The sequence below is a fragment of the Salmo salar genome, chromosome ssa15, assembly GCF_905237065.1.
Source record: "Salmo salar chromosome ssa15, Ssal_v3.1, whole genome shotgun sequence".
Taxonomy (NCBI): Eukaryota; Metazoa; Chordata; class Actinopteri; order Salmoniformes; family Salmonidae; genus Salmo; species Salmo salar.
Window position 1 is genome coordinate 105,003,401 of NC_059456.1, and position 14,371 is coordinate 105,017,771.

At 42.8% G+C, this 14,371-nt stretch overlaps 1 protein-coding gene across 10 annotated transcripts in view; it reads right to left on the bottom strand.

Moving 5' to 3' along the window:
* LOC106591588 (regulator of G-protein signaling 17) overlaps positions 1 to 14,371 on the bottom strand; it is an 86,225-nt gene that overhangs the window by 7,897 nt on the left and 63,957 nt on the right. For all 10 annotated transcript variants that reach the window (XR_006759373.1, XM_045696510.1, XM_045696509.1 and 7 more), the window contains one exon: positions 9,263 to 9,497. Coding sequence is in view for 9 of the 10 variants with exons in the window: in XM_045696510.1 (XP_045552466.1) it covers positions 9,263 to 9,497 (235 nt within the window). In the remaining variant the exon portion in view is untranslated. The remainder of the gene's footprint in view (positions 1 to 9,262; positions 9,498 to 14,371) is intronic.

The window sequence follows — 14,371 nt, forward strand, 5'->3', positions numbered from 1 at the left end:
TGTGTGTGTGTGTGTGTGTGTGTGGGTGCGTGTGCGTGTCCGTGTGCGTGTGTGTGTGTGTGTGTGTGTGTGTGTGTGTGTGTGTGTGTGTGTGTGTGTGTGTGTGTGTGAGTGCGTGCGTGCGTGTGGGGGACAGAGAGAGGGAATCAAGGCAACGTCAGTCAGTCGGGGACATTGAGTACATTTTTCTCTTTATTGAAACCATGACTGAAACCAAGCACAGGCTACAGGAAGGAGAGGAGAGGAGAGTAGAGGAGGGGAGGGAGGAGGAGAGGAGAGGAGAGAGGAGGGGAGCAGAGTAGAGTAGAGTAGAGTAGAGTAGAGTAGAGTAGAGTAGAGTAGAGGAGAGGAGAGGAGAGGAGAGGAGAGGAGAGGAGAGGAGAGGAGAGGAGAGGAGAGGAGAGGAGAGAGGAGAGGAGAGAGAGAGAGGAGAGGAGAGGAGAGGAGAGGAGAGGAGAGGAGAGGAGAGGAGAGGAGAGAGAGAGGAGAGGAGAGGAGAGGAGAGGAGAGGAGAGGAGAGGAGAGGAGAGGAGAGGGAGAGGAGAGGAGAGGAGAGGAGAGGAGAGGAGAGGAGAGGAGAAGAGAGGAGAGAGTTGAGGAGGGTAAAGGAGAGGAGAAGAGGGTAGAGGAGGGGAGGGGAGAAGAGGGTAGAGGAGGGGAGGGGAGAGGAGAGTTGAGGAGGGCAGAGGAGAGGAGAGAGTTGAGGAGGGTAAAGGATAGGAGAGAATTGAGGAGGGTACTCTCCTCTCCTTCTCTCCTCCCCTTAACTATCCTCCCCTTAACCCTCCTCTCCTTAACTCTCCTCAACTCTCCTCTCCTTAACGCTCCTCTCCTTAACTCTCCACTCCTTAACTCTCCACTCCTTAACTCTCCTCTCCTCTCCTTAACTGTCCTCTTCTTAACTCTCCTCTCCTTAACTCTCCTCTCCTCAACTCTCCTCTCCTCTCCTTAACTCTCCTCTCCTTAACTCTCCTCTCCTCTCATTAACTCTCCTCTCCTCTCCTTAACTCTCCTCTCCTCAACTCTCCTCTCCTTAACTCTCCTCTCCTTAACTCTCCTCTCCTCTCCTTAACTCTCCTCTCCTCTCCTTAACTCTCCTCAACTCTCCTCTCATTAACTCTCCTCTCCTCTCCTTAACTCTCCTCTCCTCTCCTTAACTCTCCTCTCCTTAACTCTCCTCTCCTCTCCTTAACTCTCCTCTCCTTAACTCTCCTCTCCTCTCCTTAACTCTCCTCTCCTCTCCTCAACCTTCCTTTCCTCAACTCTCCTCTCCTTAACTCTCCTCTCCTCAACTCTCCTCTCCTTAACTCTCCTCTCCTCTCCTTAACTCTCCTCTCCTTAACTCTCCTCTCCTCTCCTCAACTCTCCTCTCCTTAACTCTCCTCTCCTTAACTCTCCTCTCCTCTCCTTAACTCTCCTCTCCTCTCCTCTCCTCTCCTTAACTCTCCTCTCCTTAACTCTCCTCTCCTTAACTCTCCTCTCTTTAACTCTCCTCTACTCTCCTCTCCTTAACTCTCCTCTCCTCTCCTTAACTCTTTAGGGACAGGGGGGAGCATTGGGAAGTTTGGATGAAAAGCGTGCCCAATGTAAACTGCCTGTTACTCAGGCTCAGAAGCTAGAATATGCATAGAAAACACTCTAAAGTTTCCAAAACTGTTAAAATAATGTCTGTGAGTATAACAGAACTCATATGGCAGGCGAAAACCTGAGAAAAATCCAACCAGGAAGTGGGAATTCTGAGGTTTGTAGTTTTCAAGTGAATGCCTTTCAAATATCCAGTGTCTGTGGGGTCAGATTGCACTTCCTAATGCTTCCACTAGATGTCAACAGTCTTTAGAAGTTGTTTCAGGCTTCTATTGTGAAAGGGGAGCGAATAAGAGCACTCTAAGCTGATGGCCCAGGTGAAAGCCTTTAGTTTAGTCACACGTGTGACCGTGAGCGCGAGCTCCGTTCCCTTCCCTTTCTAATGAAAACAGTATTGTCCGGTTGAAACATTATTGAATATTTATGATAAAAACACCCTAAAGATTGATTAGAAACATCGTTTGACATGTTTATACAAACTCAAATGGAACTTTTTTGACTTTTTGTCTAGAGTTTGTGCCCGCGCTTTGTGCATTTGGATTACTGGACTAAACGTGCAAACAAAAAGGAGGTATTTGTACAGAAAGATTAACTTTATCGAACAAAATGAACATTTATTGTCTAACATGGAGACCTGGGAGTGCCATCAGATGGACACAGTGGCTGGATTACCAAGAAGCGTATCTTTAATCGTATGTATAACACTTGTATCTTATATCAATGTTTGTGATGAGTATTTCTGTAATTTGATGTGGCTCTCTGCATTTTCACTGGATGTTTGTTTGAGACAATGCATTTCTGAACATAGCACGCCAATTTCAAATGAGGTTTTTGGACATAAAGATTAACTTTATCGAACAAAACAAACATTTATTGTCTAACATGGAGTCCTGGGAGTGCCACCAGATGAAGATCATCAAAGGTTAGTGATTAATTTTAACGCTATTTCTGACTTTTGTGACACCTCTCCTTCTTTGGGAAACGGCTGTATGTTTTTTTTGTGGCTAGGCGCTGACATAACATAATCGCATGGTGTGCTTTCACCGTAAAGCCTTTTTGAAATCGGACACTGTGGCTGGATTAACAAGAAGTTTATCTTTAAAATGGTGTATAATACTTGTATGTTTGAGGAATTTTAATTATGAGATTTCTGTTGTTTGGATTTGGCTGTTGGCCAGAAAGGTTAACTCTCCTCTCCTTAACTCTCCTCTCCTCTCCTTAACTCTCCTCTCTTCTCCTTAACTCTCCTCTCCTCTCCTTAACTCTCCTCTCCACTCCTTAACTCCCCTCGCCTCAACTCTCCTCTCCTTAACTCTCCTCTCCTTAACTCTCCTCTCCTTAACTCTCCTCCCCTCAACTCTCTTCTTCTCTCCTCAACTCTCCTCTCCTCTCCTTAATTCTCCTCTCCTTAATTCTCCTCTCCTCTGATTGTTCAGGAACAGGGGAAAGAGATAGAGAGAGGGAGTGAGAGAGAACGAGAGAGAGAAAGACAGAGAGAGATGGAGAAAGAGAGTGAGAGAGCAAGAACAAGAGAGACAAAGACAGAGAGAGAGGGAGAGAAAGAGAGGTGGTAAGAGAGAGAGGGGGTGAGAGAAAGAGAGGGGGTGAGAGAAAGAGAGGGGGTGAGAGAAAGAGAGAGGGTGAGAGAAAGAGAGGGGGTGAGAGAAAGAGAGAGATGGAGTGAGAGAAAGAGAGAGAGGGGGTGAGAGAAAGAGAGAGAGGGGGTGAGAGAAAGAGAGAGAGAAAGAGAGGGAGGGAGTGAGAGAAAGAGAGGGAGTGAGAGAAAGAGGGGGGTGAGAGAAAGAGAGAGATGGAGTGAGAGAAAGAGAGAGAGAAAGGGAGTGAGAAAGAGAGAGAGATAGAAAGACAGAGAACTGGAAAGAGAGTGAGAGAGCGAGAGAGGGAGTGAGAGAACAAGAGAGAGGGAGTGAGAGAAAGAGAGAGAGGGAGTGAGAAAGAGAGAGATAGAAAGACGGAGAACTGAAGAGAGACAGAGCGAGAGAGAGAGAGAAAGAGAGAGAAAGAGAGCGAAAGAAGAGAGAGAGCGCGAAAGAAGAGAGAGAGCGAAAGAGGAGAGAGAGCGAAAGAGAAGAGAGAGCGAAAGAAGAGAGAGAGAGCGAGAGAGAGAGTGAGTGAAAGAGAGAGAGAGAGAGTGAGTGAAAGAGAGAGAGAGAGAGTGAGTGAAAGAGAGAGAGAGAGAGTGAGTGAAAGAGGAGAGAGAGAGAGAGAGCGAGAGAGTGAGTGAAAGAGAGAGAGAGTGAGTGAAAGAGAGCAAGAGAGAGTGAGTGAAAGAGAGAGAGAGAGAGAGAGAGAGTGAGTGAGAGAGAGAGTGAGAGAGAGAGAGTGAAAGAGAGAGAGAGTGAGTGAGTGAAAGAGAGAGAGAGAGTTAGATGAATAGAGCTAGCCCTAGAGTCTTTCTTTTTGCCTTCATTGGAATCGCTCCATTCCTGGCAGAGGCGAATTACAGTGTTAAAGTTTAATGTGGAGAGATCACACTCCATATCTGAGCTTCATATGCAACTCCCCAGAGAGAGAGAGAGAGAGAGAGAGAGAGAGAGAGAGAGAGAGAGAGAGAGAGAGACAGTTGCTCAGTCTCATCTCTTTCAGGACGAGGGGAGGACAGAGAGGAGAGGACAGGGAATTGAGAGATTATACCCTTGTGGGAGATAAGAGAGAGACAGAGATGCTGTTTACCCAGCAAAACCCGGAATGATCTGCCATCTTCAAGCCCTGTAGGCTACATAGTCTGCTGCGTCACCAGGATCCTAATGATTCTAGTGGATTTTCCTTTGTACTGAAATCCTTCAATTATGATTCAAACTATGGCTATATGTCTTAGTACATTTGCACATCTATGTTCACCTCACCACAATCTGCCTTGTAATAATTTAACATGATTTTTGGAATAAAGTTTGTAGGGAAAATTAAAGTCCAAACATCTCAACTTTACAGTTTTATAAAGAAGATTGGTTATTTTCTAGATATTTTTCTAGATATTTTTCTAGATAGTAGTTATCCTTCTTACAAACAGAAAGGACCACAACCTGGAAGAGCTGTTAAAAGCTTTATCCAACCTGGAAGTCAGAGTAGAGGGTGTTAAAAGCTTTATCCAACCTGGAAGTCAGAATAGAGCTGTTAAAAGCTTTATCCAACCTGGAAGTCAGAGTAGAGGGTGTTAAAAGCTTTATCCTCTTGAGTAATAATGCAAAATGTAGATTTCTGCCTACATAGACAAACCCCCTAAAAGTAATTATAAATCATGAGGTGGCCACAACAAGCATAGTTCTAGAACTCTGTGGAACTATTTTTAGACTTACTTGCTGAGGTCATTTTGGAGGACACAAGCTCAAGTAAATAGCACAAATGTGACTCACCACTTGGATTTGGTCTTAAGTCGCAAATTTTAAATTGTGTTTTTTTATTTTTTTTATTTTTTACATAGGATAAAAAGTAGAGACACAGAACTACAAAATGATATATCATACACTGCATTTTTGAGGAACAATTGGAATGTAATTCTGCTTTGAAACTTGATAAACTTGTAAACTCACTTTTTGTGAAAATGGCACTTGAATGTTATCATATCTAGTGAAGAGCTCTTCTTTGTCTACACCCATTCTGCATCGTTCACACCCTCTTAAGCTTTAGCCCCAGCCATCTCGTTTCACTCCCGGAGCGAACACTTGATGCTCTGGCCGATGATTTGTTTACCTCTGGATAACATGAAAACAGCCTAACCAGCTCTGCTGGCAACAATTTCATTACGCTTTTTTGCAGACGTTTACTGACACCGGCCATATTCAACGGGTGTTGTACACTTTAGCCTGCATGAATATGCTGGGAGCTAACCAACCAGGTACAATGTTAGCTAGCTAACATTAGGCTTTAACTACCAAAGCAAATGGTTCTGGTATACGAATAATAACGTCATACACGTAACGTTAGCTTGGGAGCCAGCCAGCTAACGTTAGCTAGTTAGCTAACAGTGCACTTTAGCTTACGCCATGTAGCTAGCTAGCTAGGTAAACAATGAACCTAGCTAGGTAAAACAATGTGTAAGATCACACTTGTCACGTAATGTTAACTAACGAGCCAGCCAGCTAACGTTAGCTAGCTAGCTGAAATTATTTAGTATTTTTCAAGTTGACAGCTCGACATCCGACTGAGAATATTTAGACTGTCCCGTTTCATATGCCAGCTCAGAGGGAGAGGAAATCGTTTATTTGTCTGGATAGGTCAGAAAATGTGACACGTCACTCCCTATGCAAATGTGGGGTGTGAAACCTGACACTTCAAGTCTGCTCCACTGAGAGAGCGGAAACAGAGAGCTGATAGGTGGGGCTTTCTGGAACTATAAGGCACTGGACCATGCAACGTTCACAGAGTGATTTGTACACCAAAACGTCAGTAGGAACCGGTCCAGAACCGCTTAATAAAGTCCCCTATATTGGGGACTTAACATCTAAGAGGTTTTACATTTGTGATTTAGTCACAGCGCAGTGAATTAATTCCAGGGATAACACTCCAGGATTGATCCTCCCTTGTGACTATCAACAAAATATGGTAAAACTATGTTTGTTCAATAAATGTCTAATAAATTGTAATGCGATTCAAAATAATTGGCATTGGCGTTTCGACATGGATTGTTGTACAACTTCCTCAACCGTAAAATAACACTTACACATGAAAGAAACCTCCATGGACTGTTCAAATTGGAGAATTGGAAACACTCCTAGCAGATCAAACCTTTTCAAACAAACCTTGTTATCAAAAGAACCAGAGACAACAACTTCAACGGCCAACATATTCTGTAGTTTTAGTGAACTACAGTAGCAGGAAATGAGCGTTATGTAAACAAAGGTTACGTCGTCTTTAAATATCTTTTTTTTTTGTATCTATCCACAAACAATGTAAAGAAGTGAACGTTGAAAAATTAAGAAAAATACAAGATATTATAATAAATCAATGTAGAATCCCTGTAAAATCCATTCAATTATTAAATCAACCATTTTCAACATTTTCAATGAAAATAATATATTTTCATCAAGTATATATTATTGAATGTCACACATTCTATTGCACTATATTCTAACCAAACCTGCATTACCAATTCTTATCAGTAGGTGTCACTATACATTAGCTAGTCGAAAAAAGACTGATCTCACGATGGCTACCTGTCTCCGTATTTGTGAAAGTTATGGTGGTACTAGAATCCATAAATTCTTTCTTTTTGCATTAGCCATCCATCTGTTATGGTTGGACAAATGTGTTCATGTTGTCTGTGTAGACTGCTCTATGGCGTAATTTGTAGGTTTTGTACTTTTTAAGACAGTGAAATTTGCGTCGCAAACATTTGTGAATAATCACCTGCACGGGAAATAAAACAATATGCTAACATTACTGGACTAGCAAACTGGCTGACTAATATTTTCAGGAACTTCAGTATCCCTTCGTTATCAACACCAGATCATTCCATCTTCTATATTCTGTTGCCAAACACTTTATTCGGTGTGTCTAAATGACTAACGTTAGCTGCTGGCTACATGATTGCTGATGGTCGTTAGCGAGTTGGGTACTACCAACGCATATCCAGAGTGTATAAAAGAAGATTACTGTGACTCAAAAGTCACGTGGAATTGGACTGCGGTTATGACTCACGACTGGCGGTAATACGGTAACCGTAACAACCAAACCTAGTTGTTGAGAGGTGTTGATGAGGTGTTGATGAGGTTTTGTAGGCTGTAGCAAGGAGGCCACTGTGACTGTCAAGTTAACTCTAATGCTAGATTCAGTTAAGCAGAGTGGGAGAGTGTTTTGTTTTCAGTTACAGTTTGAGAACCAGCTTTGTGAGCCTTTTATTTTGAATAAATATGCCAGCCTGGTTTGTGTGCCCTCATTGCCATCCTATCAGCCACCTACCAGCCACGCCTAGCAAGTTGTTACTCATTGTTTATACAACGGGTGGGTCTAATCCTGGATGCTGGTTGGTTAAAACCGCATTCCAGCCGGTGTCTATTCCACAAGTTACCACTGGCTAAATCTATGATGTTGAAATGCCTGTTTACTCTGTTCCATCTGACTGTGCACAATCCACTGTCTCATCAGCCCAGCCAGGCAATTTATAAACTTGATCTCCACTATAAAAAGCATCTAGACATTATCTCATGTTTCTTTTTGAACTAGCAATTGGTTTTCAACAGCGGAGATTTGTATAAACCTGTCTGTCTCTCTCCGACATTTGCGACATTGTTTCAATATTTAAATTAGGTCTCCAGCTATCCCATTGTAATGAATGAGACAGACAGGCTGGCATTTTTTTCTCAGCCAGTCGAAATCATGAATCAGCATTCTTTTTTTTATGGCTATAGACAAAGAAAAACACTAAATCCAGATAGTTTGCTGTTATTCCAGCTTCAGTTTGAAGTGATTGTGTTAACTGTGTTGTTGGCAATCTCTTCTGAAAAGTGAGCAAATGATCTGTACCAGGCAAAATCTCACATCATTAGCTCATTGTTATGGATGTATCCTCAACAAACCACTAGAAAACAGCTTAAACAAACACAAATGCAGCTACTTTGCTGTTATTCTGGCTGGGCTGTTTGACGTCGCTGTGTTAGCCAATGTTGGCTAGCGAGCAAGCAAAGGGATTAGAACGTTGCCAGCCATCATGGAAACGGAACATTTAGAACGAACGATTAGGTCGCGTCCATAGATACAGAACAAAAAGACTGAACGACTGGGTCGCGTCCATAGATACAGAACAAAAAGACTGAACGACTGGGTCGCGTCCATAGATACAGAACAAAAAGACTGAACGACTGGGTCGCGTCCATAGATACAGAACAAAAAGACTGAACGACTGGGTCGCGTCCATAGATACAGAACAAAAAGACTGAACGACTGGGTCACGTCTCTGGTAACCGAACCGATAGAATGAACGACCAGCCGGATTGGGTAGCAACCTTAGATTAGATATGTTTTGGGACTATATCTTGTAGAAAGATATTACAGTATCAACAAATTAATCAAAATATATATATTTTTTAATGAAAATATGTTGAATATGTTGATAACACTCAGACTTTTTTTGTTATGTTGCGGCAAATGTTCTCATAAAAACAAAAATAAATAAATAAATAATAAATACTGGGATATATTTGCACGGTTTGCTAACAACACCCGTTAGAATATATCCTCCAAAACATCTGCTTCTCTGGCACTTAAACAATCATCAGTACAACTACACAGTTTCTGTGTTATGAGAACATTTGCCGCAAACTAACGAATGTTCTGACTTTGGACGGGACATGGAGAAGAGGACAGACACATATGGAGAAGAGGACAGACAGATATGGAGAAGGGGATGACAGATATGGAGAAAAGGATGACAGATATGGAGAAGAGGACGACAGATATGGAGAAGAGGATGACAGATATGGAGAGAGTTTGGATTCAGAGGAAAGGGGAGAAAAAAATACTTATTTGGAGGAGAAGATGGAGAAAGATGAGAGAAAAATAAGAAAAAGTACTTGTTTGTACTCGTACCTCTTTGAGGGAGAAGACATAGATATGGAGTAGGAGGACAGAGGATGAACGAGATAAGAGAGAAACAGGAAGTACTCATACCTCTATGGGGGAGAATGTGGAGGACAGAGAAGATAAAGTGCAGTACTCATACCTCCTTGGGGGACAGGATAGAGATGTAGTCCTCGTAGATCATGCGTGCCTTCTCCTCCACTGTGTTCTTGTTCATCTCCTGTTTGAGGTCTTCACAGGCCAGCCAGAACAACATGTTCTCCTCACTGTACTCAGTCCTTAAGAACTCCCTGAACACATTCCGACCTGCAGGATTCTTCATCAGCTTATCGAACGACTGAGCCCAGACCTTTATTTCCTCTAATGTTGGTTTGGTGCTGGGGGGGGGGGGGAGAATGAGGGAGAGAGTGAGGGATAAGGATGAGAGAATGAGGGATACGCAGAGAGAGAGAGAGAGAGAGAGAGAGGCAGAGAGAGAGGCAGAGAGAGAGAGAGAGAGGGATAGGAAGGGAGAGAGTGAGGGATAGGGAGGGAGAGAATGAGGGATACACACAGAGAGAGAGAGAGAGAGAGAGAGAGAGAGAGAGAGAGTGAGAGGCAGAGAGAGAGAGGGGGATAGGAAGGGAGAGAGTGAGGGAGGGATAGGGAGGGAGAGAATGAGGGATAGGGAGAGAGAGAGAGAGAGAGTGAGAGGCAGAGAGAGAGAGGGATAGGAAGGGAGAGAATGAGGGATAGGGAGGGAGAGAGTGAGGGATATGCAGAGAGAGAGAGAGAGAGTGAGAGAGGGAGTGAGAGGCAGAGAGAGAGAGAGGGATAGGAAGGGAGAGAATGAGGGATAGGGAGGGAGAGAGTGAGGGATATGCAGAGAGAGAGAGAGAGAGAGAGAGAGAGAGGGCAGAGAGAGAGAGAGAGGGATAGGGAGGGAGAGAGAGAGAGTGAGATGCAGAGAGAGAGAGAGAGAGGGATAGGGAGGGTGAGAGAGAGAGAGAGAGAGAGAGAGAGAGAGAGGCAGAGAGAGAGGGAGAGAGAGAGAGGGATAGGGAGGGAGAGAGTGAGAAAGAGTGAGAGAGTGAGAGAGAGAGAGAGAGAGAGAGAGAGAGAGAGAGAGAGAGAGAGAGAGAGGGATATTGCATTTATCAATATTGCATAGAAACTATTCTAAAATATTACTTAAGTATAGAAAAAGTGTGATTTATCAAACAATCTTACGAGTCTCATACGCACACTGGTAGGAGAGAACCATTGATAAATACCAATTGTTCTCAGCCTCAGTGCTCGTGCATGACTTTGGCTATTTCACCCCTAATTAACCCTTATATGGTCTAAAACACCCCATTAAAGCCTGTGAGAATATACAACGCTGTACCATGAAATTATCTTGAAAGGCGCAAAACAAAAAAGCGTAGAAGTTTTTATTTTATTTATTTTTTATTATATATATATATATATTTTATTTTACCGCAATAGAGGCGCTAGTGTCAACGATTGAGTGTTATTTGGCTCCCTCAGTTGTGGCTTGACCAGTAAATATTAAAACATCCAGTGCCCTCCGTAATTAGTGAGCATGTTTCTCTTCTTTTGGCTCTGTACTCCAAAAGTTTTGGATTTGAAATCAAACAATGACTATGAGGTTAAAGCGCAGACTGTCAGCTTTAATTTATTTTCATCAAAATCGGGTGAACCATTTAGAAATTTCAATTTGGGACAAATGAACTTATATGTGTATTACAGTAGTAAAAAGTATTTTGGTCCAATATAGAATGCAATGACTACAACTTTGTTGGATGCATTTGATGTTGGTTTTGGTTGTGTTCAGATTATTTTGATGCCAAATCAAAATTAATAAAAAGTTTCTAATTGGTTCATTCATTTTACATTTACATTTTAGTCATTTAGCAGACGCTCTTATCCAGAGCGACTTACAGTAGTGAATGCATACATTTCATAGAATTTCATACATTTTTTTTTTTTGTGCTGGCCACCCGTGGGAATTGAACCCACAACCCTGGCATTGCAAAGACCATGCTCTACCAACTGAGCTACAGGGAAGGCTCATCACCCCTGTTCCTCTCCCCTGTAACTGTTCCCCAGGTCGTTGCTGTAAATTAAAATGTGTTCTCAGTCAATTTACCTGGTAAAATAAGGGTTCATAAAATAACTAAATAAAGTATCACATTTTGGGGGATTTTAAAACACTTAAATAATAATTTAAAAAAAAAGGTAAATAATGTATTGTGTCATTTTGGAGTCACTTTTATTGTAAATAAGAATTGAATGTTTCTACATGAATGTGAATAATCCTGAATGAATCGTAAATAATGATGAGGGAGATACACAAATATTATGTACAGTGGCTTGCAAAAGTATTCACCCCCCTTGGGCATTTTTCCCATTTTGTTGTCTTTACAACCTTTAATTAAAATTTTTTGGGGGGGGGTTGTATCATTTGATTTACACAACATTGAACAACTTTGAAAATGCTAAATATTTTTTTGGGTGAAACAAACAAGAGATAAGACAAAAAAAAACGGAAAACTTGAGCGTGCATAACTATTCACCCCTCTAAAGTCAATACTTTGCAGAGTTACCTTTTGCAGCAATTACAGCTGCAAGTCTCTTCGGGTATGTCTCTCTATAAACTTGGTACATCTAGCCAATGGGATTTTTTCCCCATTCATTTGCCAAAGCTCCACAAACGGAGATTGGAGTATCTGTCCATAGGACCACTTTAAGCCGTACACTCCACAGAGCTGGGCTTTACGGAAGAGCCCGGGCTTTCCAAACATTCTAAAGTGCATACATCAACCGTGCAGCTTCAGCCCTTACAGCCCTCCAAATTTTCCTCTATGCAAATTATAAGGGCACACAATTCTAATTCTGAATAGCGGCACAGCTATTCGTAGCCTACTTCACTGTGGAAAAAGGGCTGCAACCCATGTCATGTTGATATGATTTTCAGTCTGCTTCCATATGACTGGTTTCCAGGGATTATAAGGAGAAATCATCTTAAAATAATTGCTACGTGTATTTACAATCCCCATTCTACAAACGGATTACTTATTTACCTAGCTTTAATCAATTTATAAATTCAATGCATGGAGATTATATCGGAAAAAGGAAAGCGTATCCATTTTCCACTTGGAACCTGGCAGGTTTGCTCGACCTTATTCACGGTTTGTTCGCTCGTAAAAGTGGTGGGAATTACGAGAGAATTAAGTAAAGGTCAGAACATGGTGTAACTATAGATACACCTCAATGTCTTTGATCTCTAAACGAATAGCGGGTGAATAGCGTGCTATTCTCGTGCTTCAATTCAAGGTCAGAATACACATAGAGAGAGAGATGGGCGTAAAAAAGGGAATTTACGTTCCATTTACGCGCGCTTAACTCAGGTCGGAAATCATGAATAGTTTAGTTTCAAAACGACATAAAACCACTATGGCTGTGTTTACCACAGGCAGCACAATTCTGATACGTTTTCCACGAATTGGTCTTTTCACTTCATATCTTTTTTCAAAGCTGATCTGATTGGTCAACAAACAAAAAAAAAAGATCCGAATTGGGCTGCCTGTGTAAACACAGCCTTTGAAGCTCATTTCTGAAGCTTTTATATTGAAATAGTCAACATAGAAATACAATTGATTTTACACTGCATACTACGATTCAAAAAGTGCATTTTAACTCCCAGGATGCAATGCTCCACCAAAAACAGTAGTCAGCAAGACCAGACAAACGCGAAGTAGTCTAAATATATTGTTGTCATAGCTAAGTTATATTTTCACATTACTTTTGGAATGTAATCATATTATAATGCTAACAGGAATGCTCAGCACAGTATCTTCATGTCATGGTCACTTAGCAACTATTTGGATTTAGTCGTTAGTAGAATAATGTAATGTGTAAAATAGTTGTTGTCTTTGGAACTAAACCTCCCTTGCACTGCACTGCTTTGTAAAACCTTTTTGCCTAGTTGCTGGCCCTCATCTGCTCTGTAATCAAAGTATTCTGCGGGCGTGGAGGTATGATGGCAGCATTCGCGCAAAAACTGAAAGCGCCGAAACACTGCATTTAATTATGGCAAGGTGAACGTAAGTTAACTAAATGACTAGCACTCACTCACTTCTGTCATCATGAAGTGCTTAGAGAGACTAGTCAAGGATCATATTTGTATTTATTATGGATCCCCATTAGCTCTTCCTGGGGTCCAGCAAAATTAAGGCAGTTTATACAATTTTAAAAACTATACAATACATTCACAGATTTCACAACACACTGTGTGCCCTCAGGCCCCTACTCCACCACTACCACATATCTACATTACAAAATCCGTATGTATGTACAGTGCGTATGTGTCACGCCCTGACCTGAGAGAGAGGGTTTGTGTCTCTATGTGGTTAGGTCAGGGTGTGGGGTGGGCATTCTATGTTTTTGTATTTCTTTGTTTTGGGCCGAGTATGGTTCCTAATCAGAGGCAGCTGTCTATCGTTGTCTCTGATTAGGAATCATACTTAGGCAGCCTTTTCCCCACCTGTGTTTGTGGGTTATTGTTATTTCTGTGTGTGTACGGCACAGTGCGTTACGTTTCTTGCTGCGGACCTGTTTATTGTTTTGGTTTCGGTTTCCTTCAATAAAGATGTGGAATTACCGGCACGCTGCGCCTTGGCTCCTATATGACAGGGAATTTGAAGACAGCACTCGTGACAGAATAACCCACCACAGGAAGGCCAAGCAGCGTGCGCTGACTGGGAGGACGAGCTGGACCGGGGAGAATCAACGACAGAAGCCCGGGGAGATTGGCGAGGTCGGGGTTGAGACCTGAGCCAACTCCCCGTGCTTACCGTGGGGAGCGAGTGACCGAGCAAGCACCGTATTATGCGGTGATGCGCACTCACAGCCCGGTGCGCTCGGTGCAAGCGCCTCACAGTTGCCGTGCTAGAGTTGGCCGTCAGCCAGGAAGAAGTGCGCCGGCTCAGCGTTCCTGGTCTCTAGTGCGTCTCTTTGGCCCAGGTTATCCTGCGCCAGCTCTACGCACGGTACCCCCCGTTCACCAGCACAGCCCAGTTCGTCCTGTACCAGCTCCCCACCATTGCTGGGCTACAGTGACCATCCAGCCAGGACGGGGTGTGCCAGCCCTGAGCTCCAGACCTCTGGTGCGCCTCCACGGCCCAGTATACCCTGTGCCTGCTCTGCGCACTCAGTCTCCTGTGCGTCTCTCCAGTCTGGTGAGACCGGATCCAGCTCTCCGTAGGAG